Source organism: Falco cherrug, chromosome 8, assembly GCF_023634085.1.
Source record: "Falco cherrug isolate bFalChe1 chromosome 8, bFalChe1.pri, whole genome shotgun sequence".
Classification (NCBI taxonomy): Eukaryota; Metazoa; Chordata; class Aves; order Falconiformes; family Falconidae; genus Falco; species Falco cherrug.
Window position 1 is genome coordinate 46,222,169 of NC_073704.1, and position 26,305 is coordinate 46,248,473.

The 26,305-nt window shown below is 41.4% G+C and overlaps 1 protein-coding gene across 1 annotated transcript in view; it reads right to left on the reverse strand.

The window, feature by feature from the left end:
- The window catches only part of CTNNA1 (catenin alpha 1), a 122,833-nt gene that overhangs the window by 73,103 nt on the left and 23,425 nt on the right, over positions 1 to 26,305 (reverse strand). Inside the window, exons 4-7 of the mRNA XM_055719531.1 lie at positions 23,957 to 24,123; positions 23,061 to 23,180; positions 20,770 to 21,036; positions 17,906 to 18,109 (exon numbers count right to left, since the gene is read on the reverse strand). Of these exons, the coding sequence (XP_055575506.1) occupies positions 17,906 to 18,109; positions 20,770 to 21,036; positions 23,061 to 23,180; positions 23,957 to 24,123 (758 nt within the window). The remainder of the gene's footprint in view (positions 1 to 17,905; positions 18,110 to 20,769; positions 21,037 to 23,060; positions 23,181 to 23,956; positions 24,124 to 26,305) is intronic.

Sequence of the window (26,305 nt, forward strand, 5' to 3'; positions counted from 1 at the left end):
CATCATCAAGATAGGAACTTCAACATCTACTTTTAGTGTCCATTTATTCAAAAATAGTAATCTTCATCAAGCAAATTAATAAGTGATCATCAGCTTTAAAAAACCATTTCAAATGTTTATGCAAACCTAGCTACATTGCAGCATATTCTGTTAACTGCGACTCTGCTGGAGTTCAACCTGTGCTGTAACAGTCAAGAACCAAAATTAGTCTGTACAAACTGACCATCAGATACCCACCAGGAACCATGAAAATACAAGGAAACCACTCAAAAAAAGATGAGGTTACATAAATAACAAGACAACCCAACCATCCCATTCTTCCAAAACATCGATTATGCACACATAGGCAATGAATTAAAAAAAACAAAACAGGTATGTAACACAGTAAATCCACCTGAAACAATATGAAATGTATGCAACCAGTGATCCTGGGGTACTAACTGAAAGAAGTATTTAGAAATCAAAAGTATATCTCAAAAGAAACCACTAATGGGGAAGTTTACCTATGGAAGGCAGAAAAACTTCTAAAAATCAGTGTCAAGAAGGGTTTGGGCCTCTGCAGATGAGATTCGCTGCAACAGAGACAGTTTCAAGGATATAGGTATTATCTTAGATGAAGATAACGTTAATTGGTTAACATAATAACAGAGAAGTCTAGTACTAAAAGTACATTGGCTTTGACCACATCATCCTACCCTAACCTATGTCTATTAACATTGTGTGCTGACTACTTAACTGAGCTTTTCACCCATCACTAGCTGCTGGTCATCTGTCTTGCAGTTTGGGTATCTCCTGGGGGCTAAACCTCCAGCCAGTCTAAGTATTGCTCAGTTGCCATGAACTGATTCAATTGGGTAAACTATGCTAAAAACAATACTAACGCTTATCCTGGGTGGTTGGTTGTTTTGTTTTTTTAAATAAATAGTATATACTATTCCCTACATTTGTTTGTGCAAGAGAAATGTTTTAAGCTACTGACAGGATTAGGACTAAATGACAAATCCACATTTTTGATACAGATTGCTCACAGAAACAAGGTGAAAAATATGATAAAGAACATGAACAGTTTCAGTGATCTGAGCCAGGAAGAAAAAAACCCGCACACCAATGTTAAACAGAAAAGAGAACAACTTTGTGAATCTTAAAACAGCTTCTACCAAGGCCATTACACAGCTTGATTTCTGTTTTGACAAGTGGTTTGGGGTTTTTTTTTTCTTTTTTAAATGTAATGCAGTTGTAATCAGGAAAGGCCTGTTTTACCAGTGTGTTATCAAAAGCATTCTATGCCTTTGGAACAGATATTTCAAATTAGTAACATATTTCCAGTCTCTTCATTAACAGAAAAAAAATCTTCCAAAAGCTTTACTTCCTCATGTGATAGCTATAATTTGCAACTTCACTCTTGCAGAGTCTGTTCCCTAACAAAAAAGGAAAAATCAGGAGAACATACAAGTTACTCTTCCTACGCATTTCATAACATCTTTTACCTCTAAATGGCAGCTGACCAAAATCTTCAGGACTGCCCCAGGCTAAAACCCATTCCAAATCCCTGTAACTTGCTCCAGAATTCCCACTTGAGGGCAATGCCGAAAGCAGTGGAAAATGCTGGGGCTGGTTTGTAAGCAGTTCACTTCTTAAGGACAATCGAAACTCCACCATATGAAATGATAAATTTGAACCCCAGCCCATGCAGAACCCAGTTACTAACTTGTATATATGCATCCACACAACCCTTCTGCTCCAGACGCAGGGGTAACCAGCTACTTCATTCAAATACCTTCACAGGCAACACAAACTGAGAAAGTCCTCTTTTAAGCAATGGTGAAACCAAACCTTTAAGATTACTGTCTAGTGTATCAATGTGTTATTCCTTGGGGGGGGGGGGGAAAGTGGTATTTTTGTGCAACAGCACAAAGTAATTGGGGTTTTTTTACTATTCTTTTCACCTATGATGTGGGGGAGGAGGGGAAGAGATGAAGAGAGGTGTCTGTCTGGCCTGGAAAACAACAGATTCTCAAGCATTTTGTACTGCTTTTGTGCCACGACCAGGTAATGGAGCTACTGGTGTTCTCCTAAGGCTTACATCTAAAGAAGTTAACAGCACAGGTTTTATGATATAGAGCACAAAAGTTCTATACCTCTGAAACACATTTCCACTACTATGAGGCAAAAGTATCTATTCATACAGATAAAGTAATGGCAGAAAAGTGCCAGGGTGTCAGGAAATCATCCTGCAACAACAGACATTTTTTTTTCTTAAGAACTCAAAAGGAAACTAATCCTGGTGACAATACATCATATGCTAAAACAGAGATTTTATTGAACTGAGTTTTCATAGTTTCCACTAAATCGTGATATTGGGGCAAAGTTAGGACCTTACAAGCCAGACTTGGACCCACCATTAACAAAGCAAACACACAGTTTGCAGAAGACTTCAGGTAAAAGGTTTGTGCTTCTTGTTACCTTGAACGTGTTTTCTAGTTGAGCTCAGAGCCACCACGACGCTGAAGGGCTCTAACTTGCACGCGGTGAAGTTTGCCAGGTCCCCACCCACACCTCCTCCCCAGAGGCCTCCATCAGATGGCAGCTCATGCCTAGTCAACCGATGGGAGGCAGGAGAGTGTCTAGGCTCTATTTTACACAACTTCAACTGTAAAGAGGTTATTTTGCAGTGGGTCTGCCATCCTACTTCTTCAGGAGTTTGCAAGCTTGTATTCTTCTTCTCTTCCCTCCCCGCCGTGAGCAGGCAGGGTACTTGCCAGGGCTGGGGCTCAGGACTCCAGCAGCCCAGGGCCAGGCTGCTCTTCTGTAGCCAGCTGTGCCTCCACGGCACAAGGGCTGCCAGGGCTCCTCCTGGCCATAGCCCCGAGCCCTGGCTCCCACCCAACCCAGCAGAGAGCAGAAGAAAATGTGCAATGGAAAAGCAGCAAGACAGCACCATCCTGCAACAAACAGCCTCCGCAGCCTGGTAACATGGGTCTACACAGACCCTAGAGGTGGGTCGTAATTGCTGATAAAAGCTCTAATTCAAGCCTACAGTGTTTCTTCATGCAGCGTGCAGGTGAAGATGACATTGCATCACCCCCAACTGCTGTGCAACCAGGTGAGGTCTGATCCAGGCTGCCCCTGAATGACAACCACGGAGCTCAAGGAGGGCAGCACAATATTTTGTCAATACTTACAGCTGTTTCCTCACAAGCTATTTTGTTGAATGACAACTAGTTAAGCTTGGCTACAGGTCAATTCATCTCACTTTCAGTGTGGCTGGGTAGATGGGAGTAGCAGGATGGATGGGGGAATGTCTCAGAATACCAAATCAGAGGGACAAAACACTTCTGCAGGAGCCATGAGACAGCTGCTGGGGCTGGTGAGTAATCCGCTACTGTGGAGCCGCCTTTACAGGCTTGATTTTTCATTTTGATGTTAATTAGTAACCTTATCTAAAGAATATCTCAAGTTTTTCCTTTGCAAATTACATGAACTAATAGATATATCCAGAAATATGAAAAGCAGGCTGAAGTTTACACCCACTGTAATTGTAAGAGCCTTCAAATATTTTAGTTTTTATCATATTTTACATGCATGTGAAAGGCTTTAGAAATAGAACAACTAAAATTGGAACAACACAGACCCCTGCAAACTCAAATTAAAAAAGAGTGAGCCAAGACAGCATATGCCCTTTCCAAGAGGAAGAGAATGCATTATAAATCTGGGAATAAAGCCACCGAACTCCTGGCAAGACAGCTCAGAAACAGATAATAAAACAATCCTACCAATACAGTCATAAGACATTCAAAGCTAGAATTAATGTATCCTTTACTCATTATTAGAAATACAAATAGCTCTAGTTTGTGACGGATCCGTATGCATTTCCTGTAGGAAGGGATTCAGCAGCCTTAACCTGCAATTATAGCAACAAGAAAACTAGATATGAAGTTGCCTTCAACAGGAAGCAGAAGGTATTAAAAACTGGAAATAGCATCAAAAGCTGACTATCTGTTGAAGGGCTAGCTATGGAGCACCTCTAGCCTTACCAGCACTAAAATGCAGAAGTATCTCCCCTCCATCCCACAGGTGCACCTTGGTAACTTCACTTGCCTCCACAGAAGACAAAATTGCTTCAAACAAGAACACTCTCACTGCCCGAGAGGTTGACACTACCAGTTGGGGTTGAAGAAAGCCAGCGACCTCATTCACACACCTCCATTTACCTAAAGCAAGTGACTCGCCAAGGAACCGTGCAGGATTAAAAAGGCACTAAAACCATGGCATGCATAACGTCATCCTTTACAGAGACACTATCAAGCCATTATTTACTAAGCTAACTAATTAGCCAGCCACCCTTGCAGATAATGAAAATGCATTAAAGTATTTAAAATTCTAGCACAAGCCCGACACATACAAAGTGGCTGCCCTTCTTCAAAAGAAAACGAATGTCAAAGGAAATAAGCCATTTAGGAACAGTCAGCACATCTGAGGTGGAGCGGGAAGGTAGCATCACCAACAGTAAGTGTTCAGAAAAAGGAAGTAAAGCAAAGCAGAGAGCTACAGGATGCAGAAGTATTTTGCATCTTTATGGTATCAGCCTCTACTTGTAAAGAAATCATTAGATATATGACTTAAATTAGCATTAGATAAATGATAAAGCAGCAGCTATTCAAAACAAACAGAATTAATGTACAGAACTGTACAATCTGGCAGAAAAAAAAAACCAGGGAAATTGCATGTACTTAAGCTGACAGTGATCCGAAAAATCCAGCTGGTTAAATTCAGTTTTACACCAAGAAATAAGCTTTAACTGAATATATACTTCACTGAAGTCTAGTTCTGAAAGCACCCTTCCCTTTACATAGGCACTGCTCCAGAAGTAGGTAATATAACCAAAGTCATAGAGCAAGTTTACAAAATACATAAAATAAATTAATCCATCTGCTGGAAATGACACCAGGAATACTCCCAGGGGATACAAGTTCCCTGTGTACTTGTTTCTGAAAGAGCAGGACTATATAAATTCTTATACTCCAGTTGAGAGCACGCATGATTTTTTTGTTTGCTTGCTTTTTGGGTTTGTTTGTTTTGGTAGGGTGGGGGGAAGAGATTTTTCCACAGCACTATAAAACTGAAAATTGGAGATTTGAGCACCAGTCACCAAAGAGCCAGTTCTACGTTCTCTATGAGTAAGTCTTCATGATAGTGTATGGGGGAGTATCAGGACATGAAGATTTGCTGCTTAATTACTACCTTTTTCTCTACACACATATTCCTCATAGGATCTCCTCATTCATTTCAGTCGCAGTTCCCATAGTAGAGTCCCACAGCATATGCATACACAGAAGCAGCCTTTCGGGATGCGAAAAGCCATGTAAGACAACAGAAGTGGGAGGCCAGTAAGAGACCACCATACCCAGGGCAAGACTGGGCAGCAATCCCGCCCACAGCTACAACAGAACCAAGCCTGTTTCAAACCAGCTCTGGCAACACAAGAACATAAACTTTTAAGTTTGCAATGACTGCCCTCCTTAATTAAAAGATCCCATAGGAAGAAAGGTGACCATCTTGTAGGCTGTTAGCTCCAAAGGGGTCAAGACAGAAGGGTTTTCGGCTTTCTTTTTTAAACGTTTCAGTTATTTCTGCATTATCTTCTCATTTTCTTGGCTTTTTTCAGTCCAGTGACCTCTAGAATTGGGATTCTTTGACTCCTGGAGAAGTGCCCAAAAGCTCATTCTGCCTCTAAGGAAATTCACAATTTGGCATTTAAGGGGAACAATATCAAATGATATAGCTGCAGTCCTATTTTGTACTTGACATTAGAGCTCCCATGTCACCTTCTTCCCCCAAAATGACTCAATAGAGACAGTTCTCAAAGGAGAAATTCAAAGGCATAGCAGAGAAGAGTAAGCAAGCCACGTTACAGATTTTTCCCTATTCAGTTCAAGAAGCTGACAGGTGAGGCAGGAAGACACACAGATGAATCCTCTGAAAAAGGAAAATAAAACTGAAGCCATGGACACAGAAACCACCTTAGCGATGTAACATGGCCAGCTGCTCAACCTCTACACAAGTAGCATTAATTGCTAAGGTTTAGTTGTTTTGAATAAAACTAATGCATACCTAAAAGCAATGCACAGTACTAAGTTAAAAACTCATGGGGATGGTGTGTAATGGAGGTATATAACTTGGGCCACCACTGCCAGCCACAGCTGTAATTAAACTGCTGGGAAGCTTGAACAGGAGAAACATCCATCAAGACCTTCCAACACTAGGCACAGGACAGATGATGTGTGCTACAAACAAGTCCCAGGATTATCTTCCTGCTCGGGAAACAGGATTTTTTTAAAAGCATCATAAACCCATGATGCTAATTAATATCTGGAATGAACCTGAAATCTGTCAACACAAATGACCACAGGCTGATACCAGGAAAGAAAAGAAACTTCAAAAAAGTCTCAAGTAGGTGATGAGGGCTGTCTTGAAGTCACAGAAGATATCTGTGTCTCCAGTATTCCTTAATATTTGTGTGCATTTCTTCTAATTTTGAGAAAAATTATGCAACTACATTCATACACCAAGACAACATAAAGAAATTTAACAGTATCAGAATTATTTGAAGTCTTGACTAGTTTAAGATAATCAATGCCCTGACTCCTCCAAACTGCCCCTATGTGCAGCCTCACACTGCATGGACAAATCTTAATCTGTCATGATATTAAAACTCAAAACAAAACAGTACCCACCTCGCTTGTAGGTGGGAACCTTGGACTGAAATTCAATCAACTGAAGACAAGGCCATAAAAGGTACTTTTTTTAAAAAAAAAGAAAAAAAGGAGTCCACATGAGACTAAAATATATGCCCTAGACCGCAGCAGATGCAAGACAAGCTAGAAGGAAAGTCTGGAGCAGGCAAGAAGCAGAAAGGGCTGAGTGGCCAGAGAACCCCCCACCAAGGACACCTGAGCCCAGCAGAGCTGGTCAACTGGTCAGCAGCCCCCAAACTAACTCGTGTCACCCACAAGAACCGTACCTCAGCCCTCCCCAGTTTTTCCACTGCACACTCCCCCATCACCCTCCTTTCCTTCGCTAGGTAGAGGTACTTAGCTCTCAGACACCGCACCTACGAAGTGAAACGGTTTCTAAACCAAGAGTCTTTTGTTTCGCAAAGCCTCCCCTGCCTCCAAAGAGCTACCAGGCTTTATTTTCCAAGTTCTTTCCGCAGGTTTCACAAAGTAACCGATAATGTCAATTCAAGTTATCATATTCAGTAAACCACAGATGACAGCACCTCAGGCATACAGAAAAGATCCTGAGCCGAGAAGCAATGTTTGTTTTTTTCTGGCCGCATATGGCAGCGGTAGAGCACCCAATGAATGGCAACAACCTTATTTCTTGACAGTCTGAGGTTAACATATATGCAGCATGAGTCAATAATCCATGAATGGCTGCACATCACGCAACATTTGCATTCAGTCTGAAACATACATACGTTGACGAAAAATACACCCAGTTTACAAAAGGCATAATTATTTGTGGAAGCACGCTCATGTGACTTTGCCTTTTCACTGACTACTGCTACTTTTGCAAATGCCCTAGTTTTCCCCCTTGTGGCCTGATGCCCAGGGAAAACTTTTTTTAATTGGCACTGAAGAAAAAGCATCTTTTAGCACACCTTTGCAAGGCAGCTCTTGGCCTGTGAGCCCATAGGTTTGTTGCTGTTATTGTAAAGAAACTACTCTTTTAGAGTGCCAATTCAGCAAGAATAATTTCTGAGTACAGTCTCCAAAGTCATGCGGTAAGTCTTTTCAAATAGCTTTGAGCAGAAGATTTTTAACCCTGACATACAAATTGTCTCTGCTCTGTTTCTCCTCTTCCCATTTGCCTCCAACTCCTGTCCCTCCTGCTGAAGAAATGTGTTCCTGTGTAGACCAGGAGGAAGCCAAAATTTCCTCCTCTTTCAACAGTTTTCCAAGACACAGCTTAACCCTCATCCTTTCCTCAGACATGAGAAGGATTAAGTCACCCTTCTGCCTCTATTTACATTCAAGGGGGCTAACACTACTTGGATAAGCCACAAATGCTAATTATTCTGTATTGATTCAGTTGACTTTCTGGGACAAAGTAGGTCTAAAGCTCCAGGACATCAGCTTTCTTACACAGGGTAAAACAGCTTCGGCAAAGAGCACATGTCTAGCAAAGTCTAGATGTTAAAACCACATCTAGAATAGAAATTCTGGGTACCCATCAAGACCTCTACTGCTTGTATCAGGATCTATAAAAGGGGCAAAAAGATACTGGAAAGCAAAATAGAAAGAAAGATAGGAACTTAATCCAAGGTCTGTATTAGATCACAGCTAAAGAAAAAAAAAAAAAAAAAAAAAGGAAGTCCAGGACTTGAGGTGCAAGTATTCTGTTATATCACAAGAACTACAGTATTCCAACTTCACACTAATTCCCTCATCCCTTTCCTTCAACAAGAGAAATTCAAAAGCCCAGTTGTGCAATACCTCTGCATACTGAGAACATGATCCTGCTGGAGGCTAAAACACTGTTTATCCACAGATCATCAGTCACTGTGCAAACTTATGTGCTCTGTTCCATCTATACTCAATTTTGGCTTTCAGGGAGTACTCAAGTATCACCAAATGGAGCTTCCTTAGCAGTGATTATGTATTTAATTTTACATAGGCAGATAAAGTTCAAATATTTTCCTACAAAATGGTAGAATTCAAATGAATTGCCACAAACCACAGAATTTTAAAGTAGGATCCATGCATAGCATTACAGCATATTTATGTAAAATGGTTTACAGCTCAACTAAAGTAAAACGCTGCCAAATAACAACCACTGCATCGCAAACAAGGGTACACACCTTATTATTTCAGGTCTTCCTTCTACCAATCTTAAATGTTATTTGGTCAATTGATTTGGTCAATAGATTGAGAAAGGTCTGGAGTTCTAATATTACATTGTAAAATACTAGATATGTGTTAACACTGGAGATAGACATGTGTCCAACAAGAAAGGAAATACAGATGCTTCATCAATACAGACCTAAAGGGGTGGGGAAGGCAAGGAGGGATCAGGTGGGACGGAAGCCTTCACTGCCACACAAGGTACCCAGAGGCCTCAATTCTCAAGTTCAGAGATAGCATTAGACTGCAATTCTGCTGCACACACAAACGGAGTAAGCATTGTAAGTGAGGGCAGCAACCTTCCTTCTTTTACATATGTGAAGAGTCTACAACAAAAATGCTGAAAAGTGTGGAAAGCCTGCAAGGTTGAGCACTGCTGTACAAGACTGTCTAAACTAAGTCCCAGCTACTGTCAAATCTATTCAAGTTAAGAGTTATTACTAGCAATTTTGCACCAAACAAGCAGCAAAAGCTGAAGGTAGTAGATAGAGAAGAGCAATGATTTAAGGTTTCAGACCGCTAAGCTTGTGCTGGAACTAGACTTCAGGTGTGAGTATTGGACTCCGTTGGGTTTCCTTAAGTTGGCATTAAGCCAGCCATATGCTTCTTTTTAAGAAATACATTTTCACTGCATAGCACAAACACTGCCTTGGGCCTGAAAAGTATTGAGGGCTTTTAAGTTGTGCCACTTGTGTAAGTGAACTGAAAGCCTCAGCAGAGCTGGCTGCGCTGACCTTTACCACCAGCCACCACAATCAACCACAGCTCAGGTGTGCTGCCCTCCCTCCCCTCTGAGGCTGAGCACCCCCACCTCAGCAGTGTTTGGGATCTCTAAACCAGCAATTCCACATGTGCATCAGGATAAGCTCATAGTAACTGCTGGGATGAGGGAGCTCTGAAGAGCTTTAAAACCCAAAGCTCAGAAGGCTCAAAGCTTTGCATGAGCTGGCTTCTGTTTATTTCTACAGGCCCTTGTATTACTTCCTAAGAAATAGAAGTTTCCAAAATGTCTTCTGAAAATGTACCCCATGCTAAATCCCAGACCAGGATGATGGTGGGTAAGCAACCTGGAAGCTCATTTCTGTGGCCTGAAAATGCCTGATGCAGTATGAAATTCTCATCAACTTTATCAGGCTTCACTCAGAGTAAATAATTCAGCATACTTCATGTCAGCCTGTAAGCATTAAATTTCAAAACTGTATCACTTCAGAAATGTTTTGTTTTAAAAACAGCATCTTTGTCAAACTGATAATGTCTATGGAAATTAGTGCTCAGCATAACAGCATAGCTCTCTTCACTGAGCAGTGAAGTCCATGACAGGAAAATCCATCTAGGCTTTCAAACCATGTCCGTCACGTCAGCATCCAAGCATCTTAAACTGGCAGAAACAGTATTAAAAAAGAAAGTGTACATTATCTCAAGGCAGAATTTTTATCAGCATCTTTATCATAAATACAGATCAGTCTGCCATTGTAATTCACATCTATTTCCACAGAAATAGTTGCTTTCATTAAAAGGGCTATGCAAGAGCCCTTTCAAATATAGAGATACTTGCTGTAAATAAATTTTACAGTCCTGTGAAGATTCACACTTGTTCATTTCCAAACTTGGATCCTTGATGGAATACAAAGCTGTGCCTATTAATAATGTTGATCCAAAATCATAATGAGAACACACCTCCATTCTGTAAATCATAAGTGTGTCAGGAGTAGAAGTAGTATTCGCTAGTAGTTCCGAAGACAATTATTTCTCCCAAAATATACTGAAGAGATAAGCTGGGCACTTTCTTGCCCATTCATTTTCAAGCATCAGAGTTGCTCACAGAAGCTTAGGGAACAAAAGCAAAATAGCGCAATTAAGATGAAGGAAAACAGTACTTGGAGTGGTACGTTTCCATAAGCACACTAAACACAGAAATGGGGTGCAAACCAAGCATCTAATACGTTACAAGACCAGCAAGTCTAAAACCAGAAGTATTGAGACCTACTTCAGACATCCTCACCACCCAACCACACTGGCCAGCTTGCAAGGGCCCTCACTAGGCAGCATAGTGCAGCAAGCTGGGGTTCATTCACCTCACCTCCAAGTTGTGCTATATGACTGTAAATTAGATTAAAATATAACATTAAATACAACCCCACACCCAAAAACAGGCAGCTATGGTACTCAACCACTTGAGGCCAAACAGACGATGGAAACTAGGGGGGGCAGGGGGGTGTGCGGTGGTAGAAATCAGCTGAAGTAATCTGTGCCTGGAACGCCTGCTCCAAAACCAGCCCCCAATGGTTTTTCTCCATTTGCTGCCAAGCACCTCTAATGCAATCCAGACAGTCAAGGACACAGTCAGAATGTTAATATGAAAGCATTAAAATTCCCATTGAAATAGGGCCTGTCAAGCTACTTTATGTAACATGATTTATCGTTTCCAAATGTAGTAACAAGGGATTTTATTGTACAAGAGCATGTTGTACACAATGGGGCCCTGGGTTCGTATTCCACGCTAGCCAAACTAGAATTTCTGACAAAGTTTATGCTACTATATGTCCGAGTTACTGGTGTGTGTATGAAAGGGTTGCTATATGCATTAGAAATTGATGGGGTACAGAATAGACTTAAAATGAGAGCTCTCTGCACATTTCTGTGCATATTAAATAGAACCGGACACCTCTGATCACTGCTGCTGAACAGCTCTGAAACAGTGTTTATGGAAAGAAGCAGAACTGTCCCCATCCCTCAGGGCACTTCCATCAAGCAATAAAAATGGACTGTCAAAAGCTTAAGGAAGCTTTTATTTTCAGCCTTACACATCAATCCTATAACTGATGTTATCAAGTTCAATGTAGTCAAACTGAGAGCAGACTGGAAACTTCTGGCTAAGTTTGCAGCAGATGGCCTGCACTTTCTAACCTGCTAAACCTAAAACTCAAAAACCACTATCTCCTAACGTTTACCATATTTAACACAGGAACTAAAATCAAGGCAAGCTGCCCAAGTTCTGCACTAACACCACCCATGGAGAGTTACAGCAGACAGCACATATCCTGTCACGACTTAAAGTCTGTGGATTTATGTGTCTGTAGACATTTTCTTACCTCTCCATTCTACTTATCAGCTTCTCAGAAATGCAGAAATATTTTAGCTCTATCAGCCCACTGCTCTTTTTTATGCATTTGCTTTAAGTCATTTAGATAATGTAACTGCAATGAAAACTACACATATAAATCTGAGGCAGAGCCGAGTAGTACAGAAAAGCAGAGACGCTGACAAGAATTGTACTTGCTCTGTACACTGGGAGAGGTATCGCACCAGCTGCTAAGGCAAACGCATCGCTGGGATAAACTGGCAGTAGTGTCAAAAAATATTCTGCTTCACAATTTTTACTTGGAGCAAACTGCAACCGGTCAACATCTACCCATACAAGATTACGGAGTTAGACAAAAAGACTGTAGCTGTGTGTTTCGTTATATTGCTGCACTCGGGATCCTCTCTTTCTTGTTAACTTCTTCATTGGTGTACCTTTAATCTTGAACACCATTCAAGAAGATGCTTTGTTCTGCCCTCTTCCCTTGTCTAAGTCTGGTATCAATGTCCAACTAAACTCAAATATGCTTTGAATTTTATTTTTTTTTTCATTTAATTAATAAAACACACACCAAGAATGCCCGACTGCAACAGATCACACAAAGATCTGGATCTTGCCAGCAATTATTTATATTACAAACACTGCTACAACTGATGTGGTCAATTTATTGTATTCCAGACAGCTGATCTCAGATCCAAGACCTTGGACTACTCCGCTTTCATAATGCCAGTCAGAACAAATAATGAATTTTTTTAGGCCTTCCCATTCTTGCTCTGCCATTCAGCACTAGCAGTAAGAATCAAGTTTACTCCAAGTAATAAAACCCAAATGCATACAAACATTTGTATTTGCTATTTCAATCCAGGAGGGATCTGCAATGCAAGTTTAAAAGGGAAAACTATTTTCTGTTGGAATTGTGAGAAGTGAGCAAAAGCCATAATGGAAACCAGCTCTCCCCAGGCGAAGCTGAAGATGAGGGGAAAAAGCTAAAGAATCAGATGCTACAATTAAGGGCTGAACAGCTGGCATTTTAAGGAATGTGGCTTATAAACCAAGAGGCTGGGTAATAAAATGGCAGTTGAAGTTCAGTGGACGTAAGTAGTAAGTGATGCACAAGCAAAAAGACCATCTAACTTAACATTCACAGGAACAGACTCCTACCACTATGACTCAGAATCTAAATCTTGATGGTAGTGAGGTGGTTTGACCCTGGTTGGATGCTGGTGCCCACCAAAACCACTCTATCACCCCCCTCCTCAACTGGACAGGGGAGAGAAAAAAAATAAAAAAAGGCTCATGGGTCAAGATAAGGACAGGGACATCACTCAGCAATTACTGTCACAGGCAAAACAGACTTGACTTGGGAAAAACTAGTTTCATTTATTACCATTCAAATCAGAAAAATCCCCCTACTCCTCCCTTCTTCCTGGGCTTCACTTAATTTCCCGTTTCTCTACCTCCCCCGCAAGCAGCGCAGGGGGACGGGGAGTGGGGGTTACAGTCAGTGCACTACAGTTTCCGTCGCTCCTTCCTCCCCCCGTTCCTCCCCTGCTCCAGCGTGGGGTCCCTCCCATGGGAGTCAGCTCTCCATGAACTGCTCCAGCATGGGTCCTTCCCATGGGTTGCAGATCTTCACAGGCTGCTCCAGCGCGGGTCCCCCACAGGGTCACCAGCCCTGCCAGCAGACCTGTTTTAGCGTGGGCCTCCCTCAGGTCACAGCCCACTTCGGGCTCCCACCTGCTCTGGCATGGGGCCCTCTCCGGGCTCCGGGTGGGGATCTGCTCCACCGTTCACCTCCATGGGCTGAGGGGGACAGCCTGCCTCTCCATGGTCTTACCCATGGGCTGCTGGGGAATCTCTACTCTGCTGCCTGGCGCGCCTCCTCCCCTCCTCCTGCACGGACCTGGCTGTCTGCAGAGCTGTTGCTCTCACACACTCTCATCCCTCTCCCCCACTGGTGCAGACCCCCCCTCCTTCTTAATATGCTATCACAGAGGTGCTACCACCGTCGCTGATTAACTCAGCCTTCACCAGCAGTGGGTCTGCCTTGGAGCCAGTGGCATTGGCTCCATCAGGCATGGGGAAAGCTTCTAGCACCTTCTCACAGAAGCCAACCCTGTAGCCTCCCCACTACCAAAACCTTGCCATGCAAACCCACCACAGGTAGCCATTTCACTGAGGTACCACCTCAGTGCTCAGCAGCTATCAGAAAGCAAATCGAGTGTTAGACACTGTCAGTACAGACTAAAGAACACCTCCAGAACATACCGTGACACTGCCTGAATCCTGAACGGCAGGTGCACTTCTGGTCCCCAAAAGGAAATATGAATTCCCCAAAGGGAATCTGAAAATCCAGACAAGGTGCAAGACGAGATTGCAGAATGTGCCCACATCAGCATTTCGGCTCAGGTTAGAACTGCACTTCTGAAACTCACCTCCCCGTCACCGCCACTTTGTGCGCTGCACTTTGCATCTCTGAGCCTTCCTGGGCCACATGAGCTGGATCCTCTGAGTGAATCTAAACAAGGAGACAGCCACTACCCGCAGCAAATGCCAACGAGCACCCACTCCACAGGACCAGACTAAAATCAGCTGATCCAAGTGTCCACAAAATGCAGATAAGCACAGGCATACAGTCCTAATTCACTCTACAAATCCCGTCCTAATCCACCACGCTGTTTGATAGTGAAGGCACAGCCAACGCTGAAAGGTGATGTTGCATATCTTGTTTATGACAAGCACCTAATAAAAACAGGACATTTCATTCTAGGGAAGATAAAACCAATGTCTCCTACATGATATGGCTCTGAAACAACGTAACTGGCATAAAGGAGGAGCACTGAGTACCTGCTCAGCATCTTTTCCTAAAGGAGATGCAAGAAATGTCCAACAAAACAGGCAGAAGGTCGTTCTGCTTCCAAGCAAAAGATGTTTCTTCACACAGCACCTATTTAAGCAGGAGAAGTCCTTGCTAATGAAGATTATGCTGTAAATTTATAAGGGTTTAGAAAGAAGCAATACAGATTCGTTGGGGGAAATTAATTCAATTGGGGGAAAGTCCATCAAGAGCCATGAAATGCAGTCAGCAATGCTAGCTCTGGAAGTATCTGAAATGCAGACTGCTGGCAGCTGGGGGATACTGTGGGCAAGTAAAGCTACACACCTCTCGTTATTGTCCCCTCTCTTGTAGGATCCACTACTGACCGCTGCCAAGACAGGATACCAGGCCCCCATGTACAAGATTTAGTCTGACCAAGTTGGACTACTCTTGAAAATGGCAAGACAGTTGTGCTAGATGGAAAAGGAAGCAAAACACACACCAATCTAAGAAAAGGGAAACAAATTTCTGTAGCAAACTACTGAACAAGCAAATCTTGCATTTCTTCTAGGGTCATAATCACAGGCTTCATCACCACGCCAGCAGATGCAGCAGGGGTCAAGCGATCCTACAATTCAGTTTATTACTGACAACTGTTACTCAGACAGAAACTCCTGCCACACACTGTAACACAGCCTGTAATGCTTGTAGGCTCAGACCCTTGGGGACAAGCCCAGAGAAACAGTTAAACTGTGGGTCCAAACACTACACTTAAGTTGTACGCTATCAAGAAAATTGTGCTTTTATTGCCAGAAATCTGAAAGGAATCCCCAAAAGCTAGAGGAAGTCACTAAAACAGAAGACATTTAAAACTAAAAGGGAATCTGCCTCAAGACATTCCTGTGCTTCAACCTTTCCAGTGTGTTCCTCATTCAATTTTCTCTCTGAATTTTTACACTCAGCCAATAAATACCTCTTATTCTAGCATTCACATAGGATTTATGATGCACTGCAAGTGCCGTGCAATTAACAGATTTAATGCCCAATTCATTTCCTTCTTCAAAGGGAGGCTGAAGAAAAGCGTAAGAGGAGTCGGCTGCATACTGGAGCCGTGGGTACATCATACATACACATTTCCTCTACCACTACTGTAAGTCAGCACATCCCCAGCTCTTCCTGTAGATGTATCAAACCTTTTTCACCATTTAGATTCCCAACTATTATTCATTCTTCAGCTTAATCATTGAGGGGTTTACAGTATGGATTTTTTACACACCATCCCACATTTTCACCATAATTTATCAATTGCTTTTTCCACTCCATTTCACTGAATTTCTAATCTCATTTCCCCAACTACACTGTCTACAATCATAACATAGCAGTGACTTTAAAAAATTCAGTATGCTCCACTAATTTCACAATGTGTTAAGAGAGATAAAAGAGAGAATGCATTCTTTCTATCTCAGCATGATGACTTTACCTTGCATATCAGAGGCAACAGTACACAGCCAGGGAGGAGGACAGGCATTTCTGCGAAAGGAAGTCAAAGCTCTGCAAGCCTACACAGGTAGTAGTGACCAACTTCCAGTGAGAGAAATTATACCAACTCTTATGTGCAAGACCGAGCATTTCCATCTTCCACATTTTTAATTAGCATTTGGTGGATGTTTTATTCTGAATCACGCCAACAGGGCTTCATCTAGTCCAGCAGCACATTCGTTCAGGAAATTATTACAGATGCATCATACTAATAAAACACCCTGCTCTGAAAAGAATTTTAAATGACACAACTTAGCGGTTTGCTTCCCAGCTGCTGTCTTTAAGTTCTATATAATGTCAATGCTGAGCACAAGCTACTTTCACAAGCAATTAAAGGCAGACTACATGAAGTACCTAGCTCAGCCCGCAGGCTATATAAGGCTTGGCTTTCAGTTTTGTTCAATTACTTTGTCCTTGTCTTTGGTAAACAGAAATCCTTGTTTTACTTACTCTCTACCACACACAGCACCTGTTCTCCAAACTATACAACCCTAATCTGCACATGGCAGCCTTTGGACCAGTTCTACTCTACGCTGACATAGTTTTCACCTAAAAATCTGAAGGTAAGGTACCCACCACAGTAGTGCTCCTCAATAAATTCTACTGTCTAGAAAAAAGGTATTTGAACCAAGTTTCACCTTAAACACGCCAAAAAGCATAAATAAAGATTTCTCTTCATCCCATTAAGATTTTTTCAGCCAATTTTACTTGTGACAGTGCAACAAGCCATGTGGTTTGCTTAAGTTGTTGCTATTTCTGCAACTTTATTTCTGAAATCAACTTCAGCAGTACTTAAGTTTAAAGACTAGATACGGTCTAAATCCTATGATATCCCAACCTAACCTCTCAACACAGTGAGAGCTATTCAGATTAAAACCCACTGGGATAAGAACACAGAGGCAACAGAGGGCAGAGAAGTCCAGCATTATATCATGCTTCTGCATTTGAGGGTATCTTATCCGCATGACATGACACTCCAACCATAGAAACATTCTTAGGCTTCAAATACTGTGTGGATGTTAAATGCTTAAACACTGGGGGGGAAAAAAAAAAAAATGCTCGGAGTCCAATATTTACACCACACTGTTCTCAGGATTTCTTACTAAATATTTAAGTTCATACATCACCTCTACTCAAACTGAGTAGCAACAGTAATTAAACTCTACTCTGAGAATCTATGCCTGTAGTTAAAGAGATGACAGTTAAGCTTCTCGAGCTTCAACAGAAGTGAAGTTGCACTACTTTTTCCATACAAGTTGAATTTCTATGCAAACCAGTATTAACAGTCATTAAATAAAAACAGTGCTGAAGGGTTAACACTGTGGTGACAATAGTTGCCTGTAAGAAGACTAGAGATCAATTTTAAGGTAAGTATCATTGACAATTTAGGTATATTTGAACCTGCCTCTTGACCAACCTTTCAGGCCTACTGGTTACTGCTCAATTTCTGTTCAGGAACTGAACAAACCAGCTTCAAGACACACAGCTTCAATTCCACATTTTAGATTATCACACTGAGTTAAAAACCACACAACCTAAAACGGAAAGGAAGATACTCACATTCCCCATGTATTCTGAAAGTAGATCCTGCAAGGCCTGTCGCACTGCATTACACTCAGCAACTATACGTTCCCGTCGGTCATCACGTGTGCAGGATGAATCAGCCATCAGGGCTGCTCCGCTAATGATGCTCTCCAGGCGCTCTTCCAGGGAAGGCCTAAAACGTTCTTCACTGAAGGTCGATGGATCCACGATAATTTGTTTCTAGTAAAATAAAAGTTTTAGAAATTAGTAATCAGACCAAGCAGTAAAGTACTGGTTAAGTCATCAAGACAACAAACATTTACAGCAAACCCCTGATCACACATAAAAGGCAAACACCACACAATTTTGGCACCAAGGATGATTTTCATGAGTAGTTTTGTAAAATTACTAAAAGGTTCCCCAGCAGATTACATTGCTAGTCATTTCTTGTGCTGCTTTGACAGCTAAACAAAACTTGGCCACAGGAAGCCTTGTTACATGAATGGCAAAAATCAAATGTGCCAGCACAAATAAGGTTCAAAATACAGAACTCTTCTTAACTACATGTCAATCTGGACAGGCCTTCGCTAGTTAACTTGTCAGATATAATTATCCCATCATGAACAAAAGAAACCACAAGGAAAACAAACATCCAAAATTAGCCCTACATACATAGTGATCTGTTGTCCTCATTTATCCAGTCTTTCTTCTCTTCACCGCTATGTAGGTAAATACAACAGCATTTTCAAAAATTCTTAATGTGAAACATCAACACGAATGTTTCAAACAGCACAGAAATCAATTTCTTCATGGCAGAAAACCATCACAGGTTTATCTTGACAAAGTATTAGTAAGCACAGCTCATACTGAGACTTAAGGCTGAAACAGCACTACTGACACAAGGGGTCCTGCACCACCACCCCTACAAGTTCACCAGGAAGCCACAGGGTAGTATTTATCACTTTATAAGTACTTTCAGGTGATTTATTTAAACAGGTTTGCAATTTATTAAGGAAAAATTATTCAGCTATTTCAAGGTTTGATAGTTTGTTTCGGGTTTGGGTGGGTTTTCTTCCCACTATGGAGGTGGGAGGGGAGGACATTGCTGACTCTGTAAGAAGAAGCCCCAAATTTTTTGAAATGGAAATTTTCGCAGTCAGTTCATGTGCCAGCTAACCTCAACAGCAATGTCACCACCACTACTTCTTCTGCCAGCCAGCACATTTTGTCTCCCTACAGAGTAACCACGCAGCCTTCACAGTAGGATTAGAACATGGCATGTGTTCTCCAACATGCTCCTCATTTTTCCTGAAACTTTCAGCTGTTCAAATAATACAATAGTAGTATGCTACAACTCCAGAACTGCACCATCAGAACCAGAAATAATAATTATCTTGTTATCTTCTGGTAGTCATTTAATATTTTGCCATCACGGTAAAACACGTTGGAGTATTTGGGGGCATTTGTGTGCAAAACCTCTATTACAAGAGCACAAGAATACTCAAACATTAACAGGAAATGAAGTGCAGGGATAACATCTGCCAAGACCTGAACACATTTGTTTTGTCAGTCTCCTTTGGCAGGAATGAGACGACAAAGCTATTGCACACAACATGCATTGAAGCTGGCCTGCTGAATGAGCCCTGCTGCTATTAGAGAGCCTCACAAAGCGGAACTAAAAGCTTAAAAGCTCCATGTGAACCGCAGCACTCAAGTCTCCGGCCATATATTAGAGGGTTCATATAGTAAAATATGGCCATATATCAGAAATCACATTAAATGGTTTGAGCTAGATAAGCCAATCCATGAACCTGAACTGAATTGTTTCTTCAGTCCTGCGTACCCCAGTCAGTCCTTAACACTGTGTACTGTTAGAGGACCTGCCTTCCCTTCCCAGATACCTGCTCAAACCTGCAATCCCTCGGGTGCTGACCTGGGGCACGCTCTTAAGGTCTATGTAGCTGAATATACAAATAATGGAACTCAAGAGAAGCTGATTTGAAGCTGAAATCGTAGTCACAAAGATTAAGACAACCATGACATCCTCTTGTTACCTAAGGGATCACATTGAAAGGCTTCACACTGGGCACCGCGAGAACTCAACTAGTACTTTATCCTGGTAGAAGAAACCTGGCAGAGAAAGTAGGGGAGGAACAGGAGTGGTAAGAGCAAAAAGGAGAAGGTGAGCAATATCTGGCAAAACCAAAATGTATTAAACACCTTTTGAATGATAGCTTTGCAATATTAAATAAAGTTTTAGAGGTAAGTTAGTGCCAAGGTGTTTAAAATTCAGAGGCTGAATCAGTGGTACACACAGAACACTGGCTTCAAAAGGGAAGTGTTCTCAGTAAAAATGCATGGCTATCCTCAGCAACTTACTGAATGCAAGATAAAGAATATGACAGATCAGTACAACACATCAGTGTGAAATGACTTCATCCCTAACCAAAGATCATATTAAGCTTCCCACTTCAAGTTCCTCTCAATAGGCAGTTTGGGCAATTCCAAATACATTATTCACTTTTAATAAGTCACTTCTGTCATCTACAAGAATGCATTACATAAATATATTATGAAATAATCAATTTCAAATAAACCAAGGGCTTACATCTAACATAGCAGTAGGCTAACTGCTATTTCAGAGCTAGTTTAACTTGACAGCCTTCAATCAACAAGAACCACATATGTAACTTTCTATATTCCATCAATCCTAGTTCGGAAAAACACTTTTTAAAAAAATTAAAGCCTACTTTACCAGGGACTTGCTGTATTTCAGTAGAAAATGATCTTTCAGGCAATATGAATAAAACCAGGCTGTTGCTAGTAAATCAGGTGAACAAACACAAAAGCTGAAGTTACTTTTTTTTTTTTTTTGTTAACATAAAGGGTTCAAAACTTACATCAAAGTTGTTCAGAGCATAAGCCAGCTCTCCACCTCCACCCTGCTGCTGGGCAGCATCATCTGATGCAGTTGCTTGAGCTGCATTTGAGATGCCCGTCACTGCCTGCTGAAGCTGTTTGTAGATCAAGTCCCTGTTAGCTTTGTAAGCAGCTACATCAGGGTGCTGCAGACAGGCCTGGGACGCCGTATAAAGAATGGGAACGTTCTTCTGCAGAATTCCTCTGGCTGCTGCCATTTGATCACGGTGACCCACATCTTTCAATTCCTATTAGGAAAATTAAAAAAAAAAAAAAAAAAGCATTTGAGAATATTCCTCACACTTAACATCCATACATTGGCTGCTGGGATTTTCAAAAGACAGGCAGGTTCTTTGCCTAGTATGCTCAAATCTGTCTTCTGATTGAGTACCCTTATTCTTAAGGGCTCAATTAATGTCAAAACACAACAATTTTATAAAAGACAAAGAAAAAAAAAATAAAGATAAGTACTGTAGGGCAATCCACAACTCTGCAATTCAAAAATCTGAGGTTGGATTTGTGCTCTTCTCCACAGTACAGGACTAGCATTTCGGAAGCTGGTAAAACCTGTAATTCAGGAAGATACAGAAGCTGTGAGCACAGATTTTTCTCCCCACTCCCTCCAGTTTACATCTGAAAAAAAAAAACCCCACAAAAGAAACTTAAATCCTCAAAATGAAATACCTTACATTTTTAGATAAACTAAGGACCAAGCTAATTTTTAACTATCAAATTAACAAGAAGCTTGCTCTGCAATACTTCCTGCTCTTGCACATGAGAAGCAAGATCCTCTTTAATTTAAACTCCTAGACTCACAACCAGACTGTTTTCTTTAATCACACCTTGAAGATGGAGTTTACTTTCCTCAAGAGACTAAGGTACTTAATTTTAGAAGAACAAGTATATCATCTCATTCAACTTCTTGTTCACTTCCAATGAGACGAAATTAATCCAATGACTGTAATTACCACTAATTTAAGATTAGCGAGCAAGTCCATATGTCTTTTCCCCAACACTCACTGGTACAATTCTCTAAAGCACTATCACCTCCATTATGGAATAGAAGCAGTATGATTAGATAAAGCTTCTGAGTCCAGCACAAGCCGTAAGTTTATAAAAGGAAGAATGAACACAGTTATTAGCAGCATCGTAAATTTCAAGTTACCTCTTAAATCTAATGAAGAAGTGATGAAAATTAAGACTGCCTTACTGAGAAAAATGGGAAAAAAAATATCTGACAGACTCTTCAAAATGAATGGATAATATGCAACCTTTAAGATACACACTAAGCAGGGAGGGCACTCCAAGCAGGCTTACAGATTTACAGATTTAGTATAGCCACTTCCCATAGCGTGAAACAATCCATCACAAAGCAGTTTAAGAACATTTATTGCATTGCCATCACAACCGTACTCCCATTTACTGCAATCAGATTTCAGATACATAACCAACTGGCAATCCATTTTAGACTGTACCCAATGTTTTTTCAAAGAAGAATCTATGCAAAAAAAGCAAGCAGTGTCAGGAGGTGTGTAAGCAGTTTTGATTTGTACCTATCAGCAGAACAAACAAACAAAAAATGCTCTACAAAACTATGGTATTTCTGATAAATGGGACTGCCCACACTCCTGCTTCCTTTTGAAAACTTACCTACACAAGAATGAGTCACAACAGTGCTGTTGAACAGAACAAATTTTACACACAATTTAAACACAAGCTATCCAAACACAGAACATACACATAACAAACAGGATTTTAAACCCCTCCTCAAATGGGCATTTCAGTGCAAGACTAATCAGCATCCTCACTCACTTTCTTGGAAAGGGTTTTAATTCTGTGCCCAGCCATGGCTTTGCTCCCTGTTTAACCGCACACATCAGTCCATACGTGTGAACTACAGAGGCAGTGTGGTCTAGCGTGCATCAGGCACCGAGTGACATCTCAGTTCTCTTACCCACACCTGCACTGCTTCAAAATGGGAAGTGCAAGGGTTGGGAAGCAGCATTTCATTGAGGTACTAAAGCATTAACATAAACAAATGCTACTAGAACAAATTCCATCAGAAGCACTACACTACAGCTGAGCAGACTTTCTGCTTACAGGCAAGCTCAAATGTCCTAAACACAGCTGAGTACAAAGTACTTGGCAATAAAAATACAGTAAAAAAAAATATATTAGCAGCAACAGGTACTGCCTAAGAGCAGCAGGGCTGCCTTATTATTTTGAAAAAGAAAAAGAAGGAACAACGTACAGAAGAAAGACATCACTATACCTGTTGTCTTTTGGCTGCCATTATGTTAAGCTTGTCAACTTCTGGTTTGAGGGCTTTGTACTGGATACCCAAATCCTGCTCTGTGCCAGCATTTCTTAGTTTCAAGATACCTTCTTCCACCTAAAAGAATATATAATCACATATTTTTCCAGGTAATACAGTCCACAGTTGAGGAAGTAATTCAGAACGTACTTCACAGCAGCCAAGAGAAAGCAATCTTTCTCTCCCCCCTTTTCTCTTCTGGGGAGAGATACTTCAAAGGTTAGTACTACTCAAGGCTTAGCTACTGCTTCATAGTCACCAGCTACTAGAGACAGCCAAGTGCACACATTTGAAAAGTATGAAGGAGCCCAGGGCCCTGGCAGTAGCCATTGAAGGGCATGAGGAGAGTCCTCAAAGCCCTGATGCAAAAGCAGGCCCAGTATCAAACCTCATTTCATTTCAGATTCTGAACAAACCACCCACCCACACTTTTGCTTGTGGGAAGAAAAGGCTTCCTCAAATCTCCACATTCCTTTTATTTAGTCTACCAAGGCTACTCATCCCTAGTAGCTACAAGGGAGTACTTGTTATAAAAAAGCCAAATTATTTCTTTAAGATGAAAAAGCCGGTTATCACCTGCAGTTGCAGACGATAGCACATTTAGCTTCAATACTAGAAGTCCAGAATGAAGTGCAACACAATGTCAAAAACTACTGACATCGAGTGTAAAAACAAGTGACAAAATACCCATTGCACATGTCAGGAAAACCCCTAAAAGCCTCCCTGCTCCAGAAGTGAGCTGCTGACAGTGCATACACCAGGGTCAGCACACATGTGTGAAACAACCCACTTGACAGAGCATGCCCGGTGTGCCAGGCACAGCAAAGTGAAACCGCAGAAAGAACTACACTTACTACTTTAAGTTGAACGAGCAGCTTGTAGACATCTGCCATGTCAGCCAAAATCAGCAGTCGAGTAACAGCAGAAAGGAGGGCACGTGCCGCACGGACCATGTTTCCTCGTTTCACGGAGGAGCAGGGGTCATCTGCAAACTCTCCTGAAGCGCTCTTCATCAAGTCACCTGCACAAGGGGAGAAGATGACTTTAACGTCACACAGCATTTCTTAAGGGGCTGTAAGGATTCCCGGGCAAGCCAATCTAAGTCTCGAAAACAAAACGTGTTTGCTTAAACACAGCCCACAATCAAGATTGCATATAGCTACCCTTAAATACGGTTATCACACGGTATCGGGGTATAGGGGCTTGTGCAGGGAAAAAGTGCTGGGAAATAACGCTTTGGTCCTTACTTCCAACTGTACAGGTGTTTTAACGTGCCAGAATCCTCTAGAGAAGCGAATTCAGCATGCCTTCGCTATTACATGCAGGACTGCAGTTATTTCACAAACTACAATGCTTTCAAAGCTTCAGCAAAAGCTTTGATTTGTGTGCGTGTAGGAGTTAAGCACTAAGCAGCAGAAAGTACTGTAAACACACAAGGAAACGCCACAGCCCATGGGACTGTAAACAACTCGGAGCGATGACCTGGCTGGATATGCCCTGGTTTGCATTCAAAGCAAGGCACCGCTTAGTAAAATGCTTCAACATTTCATAGCCTGTGGGTCTGCATCTGGTGCAGGAGGAAAGAATTTGGGTTTCAGATGGTAACAATGCAATTGGTTAACTATGAAAAGCAAAAGGCATTTTACACAGCTAGAGAAATTCCTCCAGAAGGCATTTGGAAAGCACAAAAGTAATGTCTGCATATAGTCACAGGAGTAAATTTGGGCTATCTCCCCCCCTTTCTGAGGCAGCATTTTGCTTCTAGTACCACGGTTCCTACATAGCAGTAAGTTTTGGAATCCACATTATTATTCTTGGATCTCTTTGCATTTCAGAAACATTTGGTGAACAGCTAGGATTTAGTTCAGAAAATGCTAGGTACTCAAGGCCAAAGATTTGCAGGCAGCTGGAGGTGGCCAGAAAGCAGACAAACTGTGCTATAACCAACTGCTGTGTCAGAGGCTTCCCGAACCTGTATGAAAAAGCATCCGTATGGCCAGATGCCAGACAAAACCAGCACATCTGCAATAAGAAGAGAACCATGAATAGTGCTTCACCAGTGAAAGCTGACAGTGATTCCCATCATGCCCACTACCAAACAAGTAGCAAGATTTGCACTAAAATCTTAAGATGATGGAGCATCATCATCCTGCCGCTGGCATGCCTGCCTGCTCCCACAGCTAGGCAACCAGTGCAGCATATCCCCAGTATAGGGGATGTTTCAATTTTAACAACTTTTATATATATATACACACTATTATTTTAACTACTCAAGAATACCTACAACTGGAGAGCCTGGGGTTAACCATCCACATACTTACCATTAAGCAATCAATATCTTGCCCTGGAAGAGCTTCTAGCATCCAAGCACTCCACACCTTCATAGCTAAATACAGCCCAAACACAGCTGCCAGCCTGTCCAAGCAACTTCAACAAAATATTCAATTTTGTTCAAATGCTCCCTCCTATGTAACACCCTTCCATCATCTTAAATAATACAACATCTCAAGATAAAAAATATGCTACTGCAGTACTGCGACATATGAAAGCTTCTGTCCAAGTACAGACCACCTATAAATATCAATCAAAAGCTATCCTTTACTCAACTTGTTGAGAAACATAACTCATTATTTTAACAAGTGTTAAAAGCCTCAGACTTCCAGATGGGTGAAAGACATCTCCAATGCTGAGAAACTGCAACCAGCCATGTGATTATAAAACCCCTACATAGCCGACAACCCTTTATTCCTTCTGGAAGAAGCTAATAATAGCGAAATTAATATCACCACCACAAGTATGAAATCCATGAACAATATCAGGATTTAAGGATACATGCCAGAACCAAAATTCACTACCAAATATTTCCTCCTTGATTTACTTATATGCAAAATTCCCACATTTCCAACTCCCAAAAGAGAAGAATGTTGTTTTATTTTCCATTTAAAATAACTTAAGAGAGTTGGCCACTCACTTCATCTGAAGCCCAGAAACTGCTAGCAAGTCTAAAAACCATAATTATCCTCTACTGATCTCTTAAATTGCAATCTTAGAAGCCAGTCCTGAAATAAAATGCTATTCCTTTTTACTTTAAAGGGAGACTTTAAAAGATTTAGTGAATTTCAAACAGCTTGTCAGGGTGTCAAAAAATAACCAGCTTCCCAGAATTAAAGGAAGATTATATTTAAAGTTGTTGCATATATATA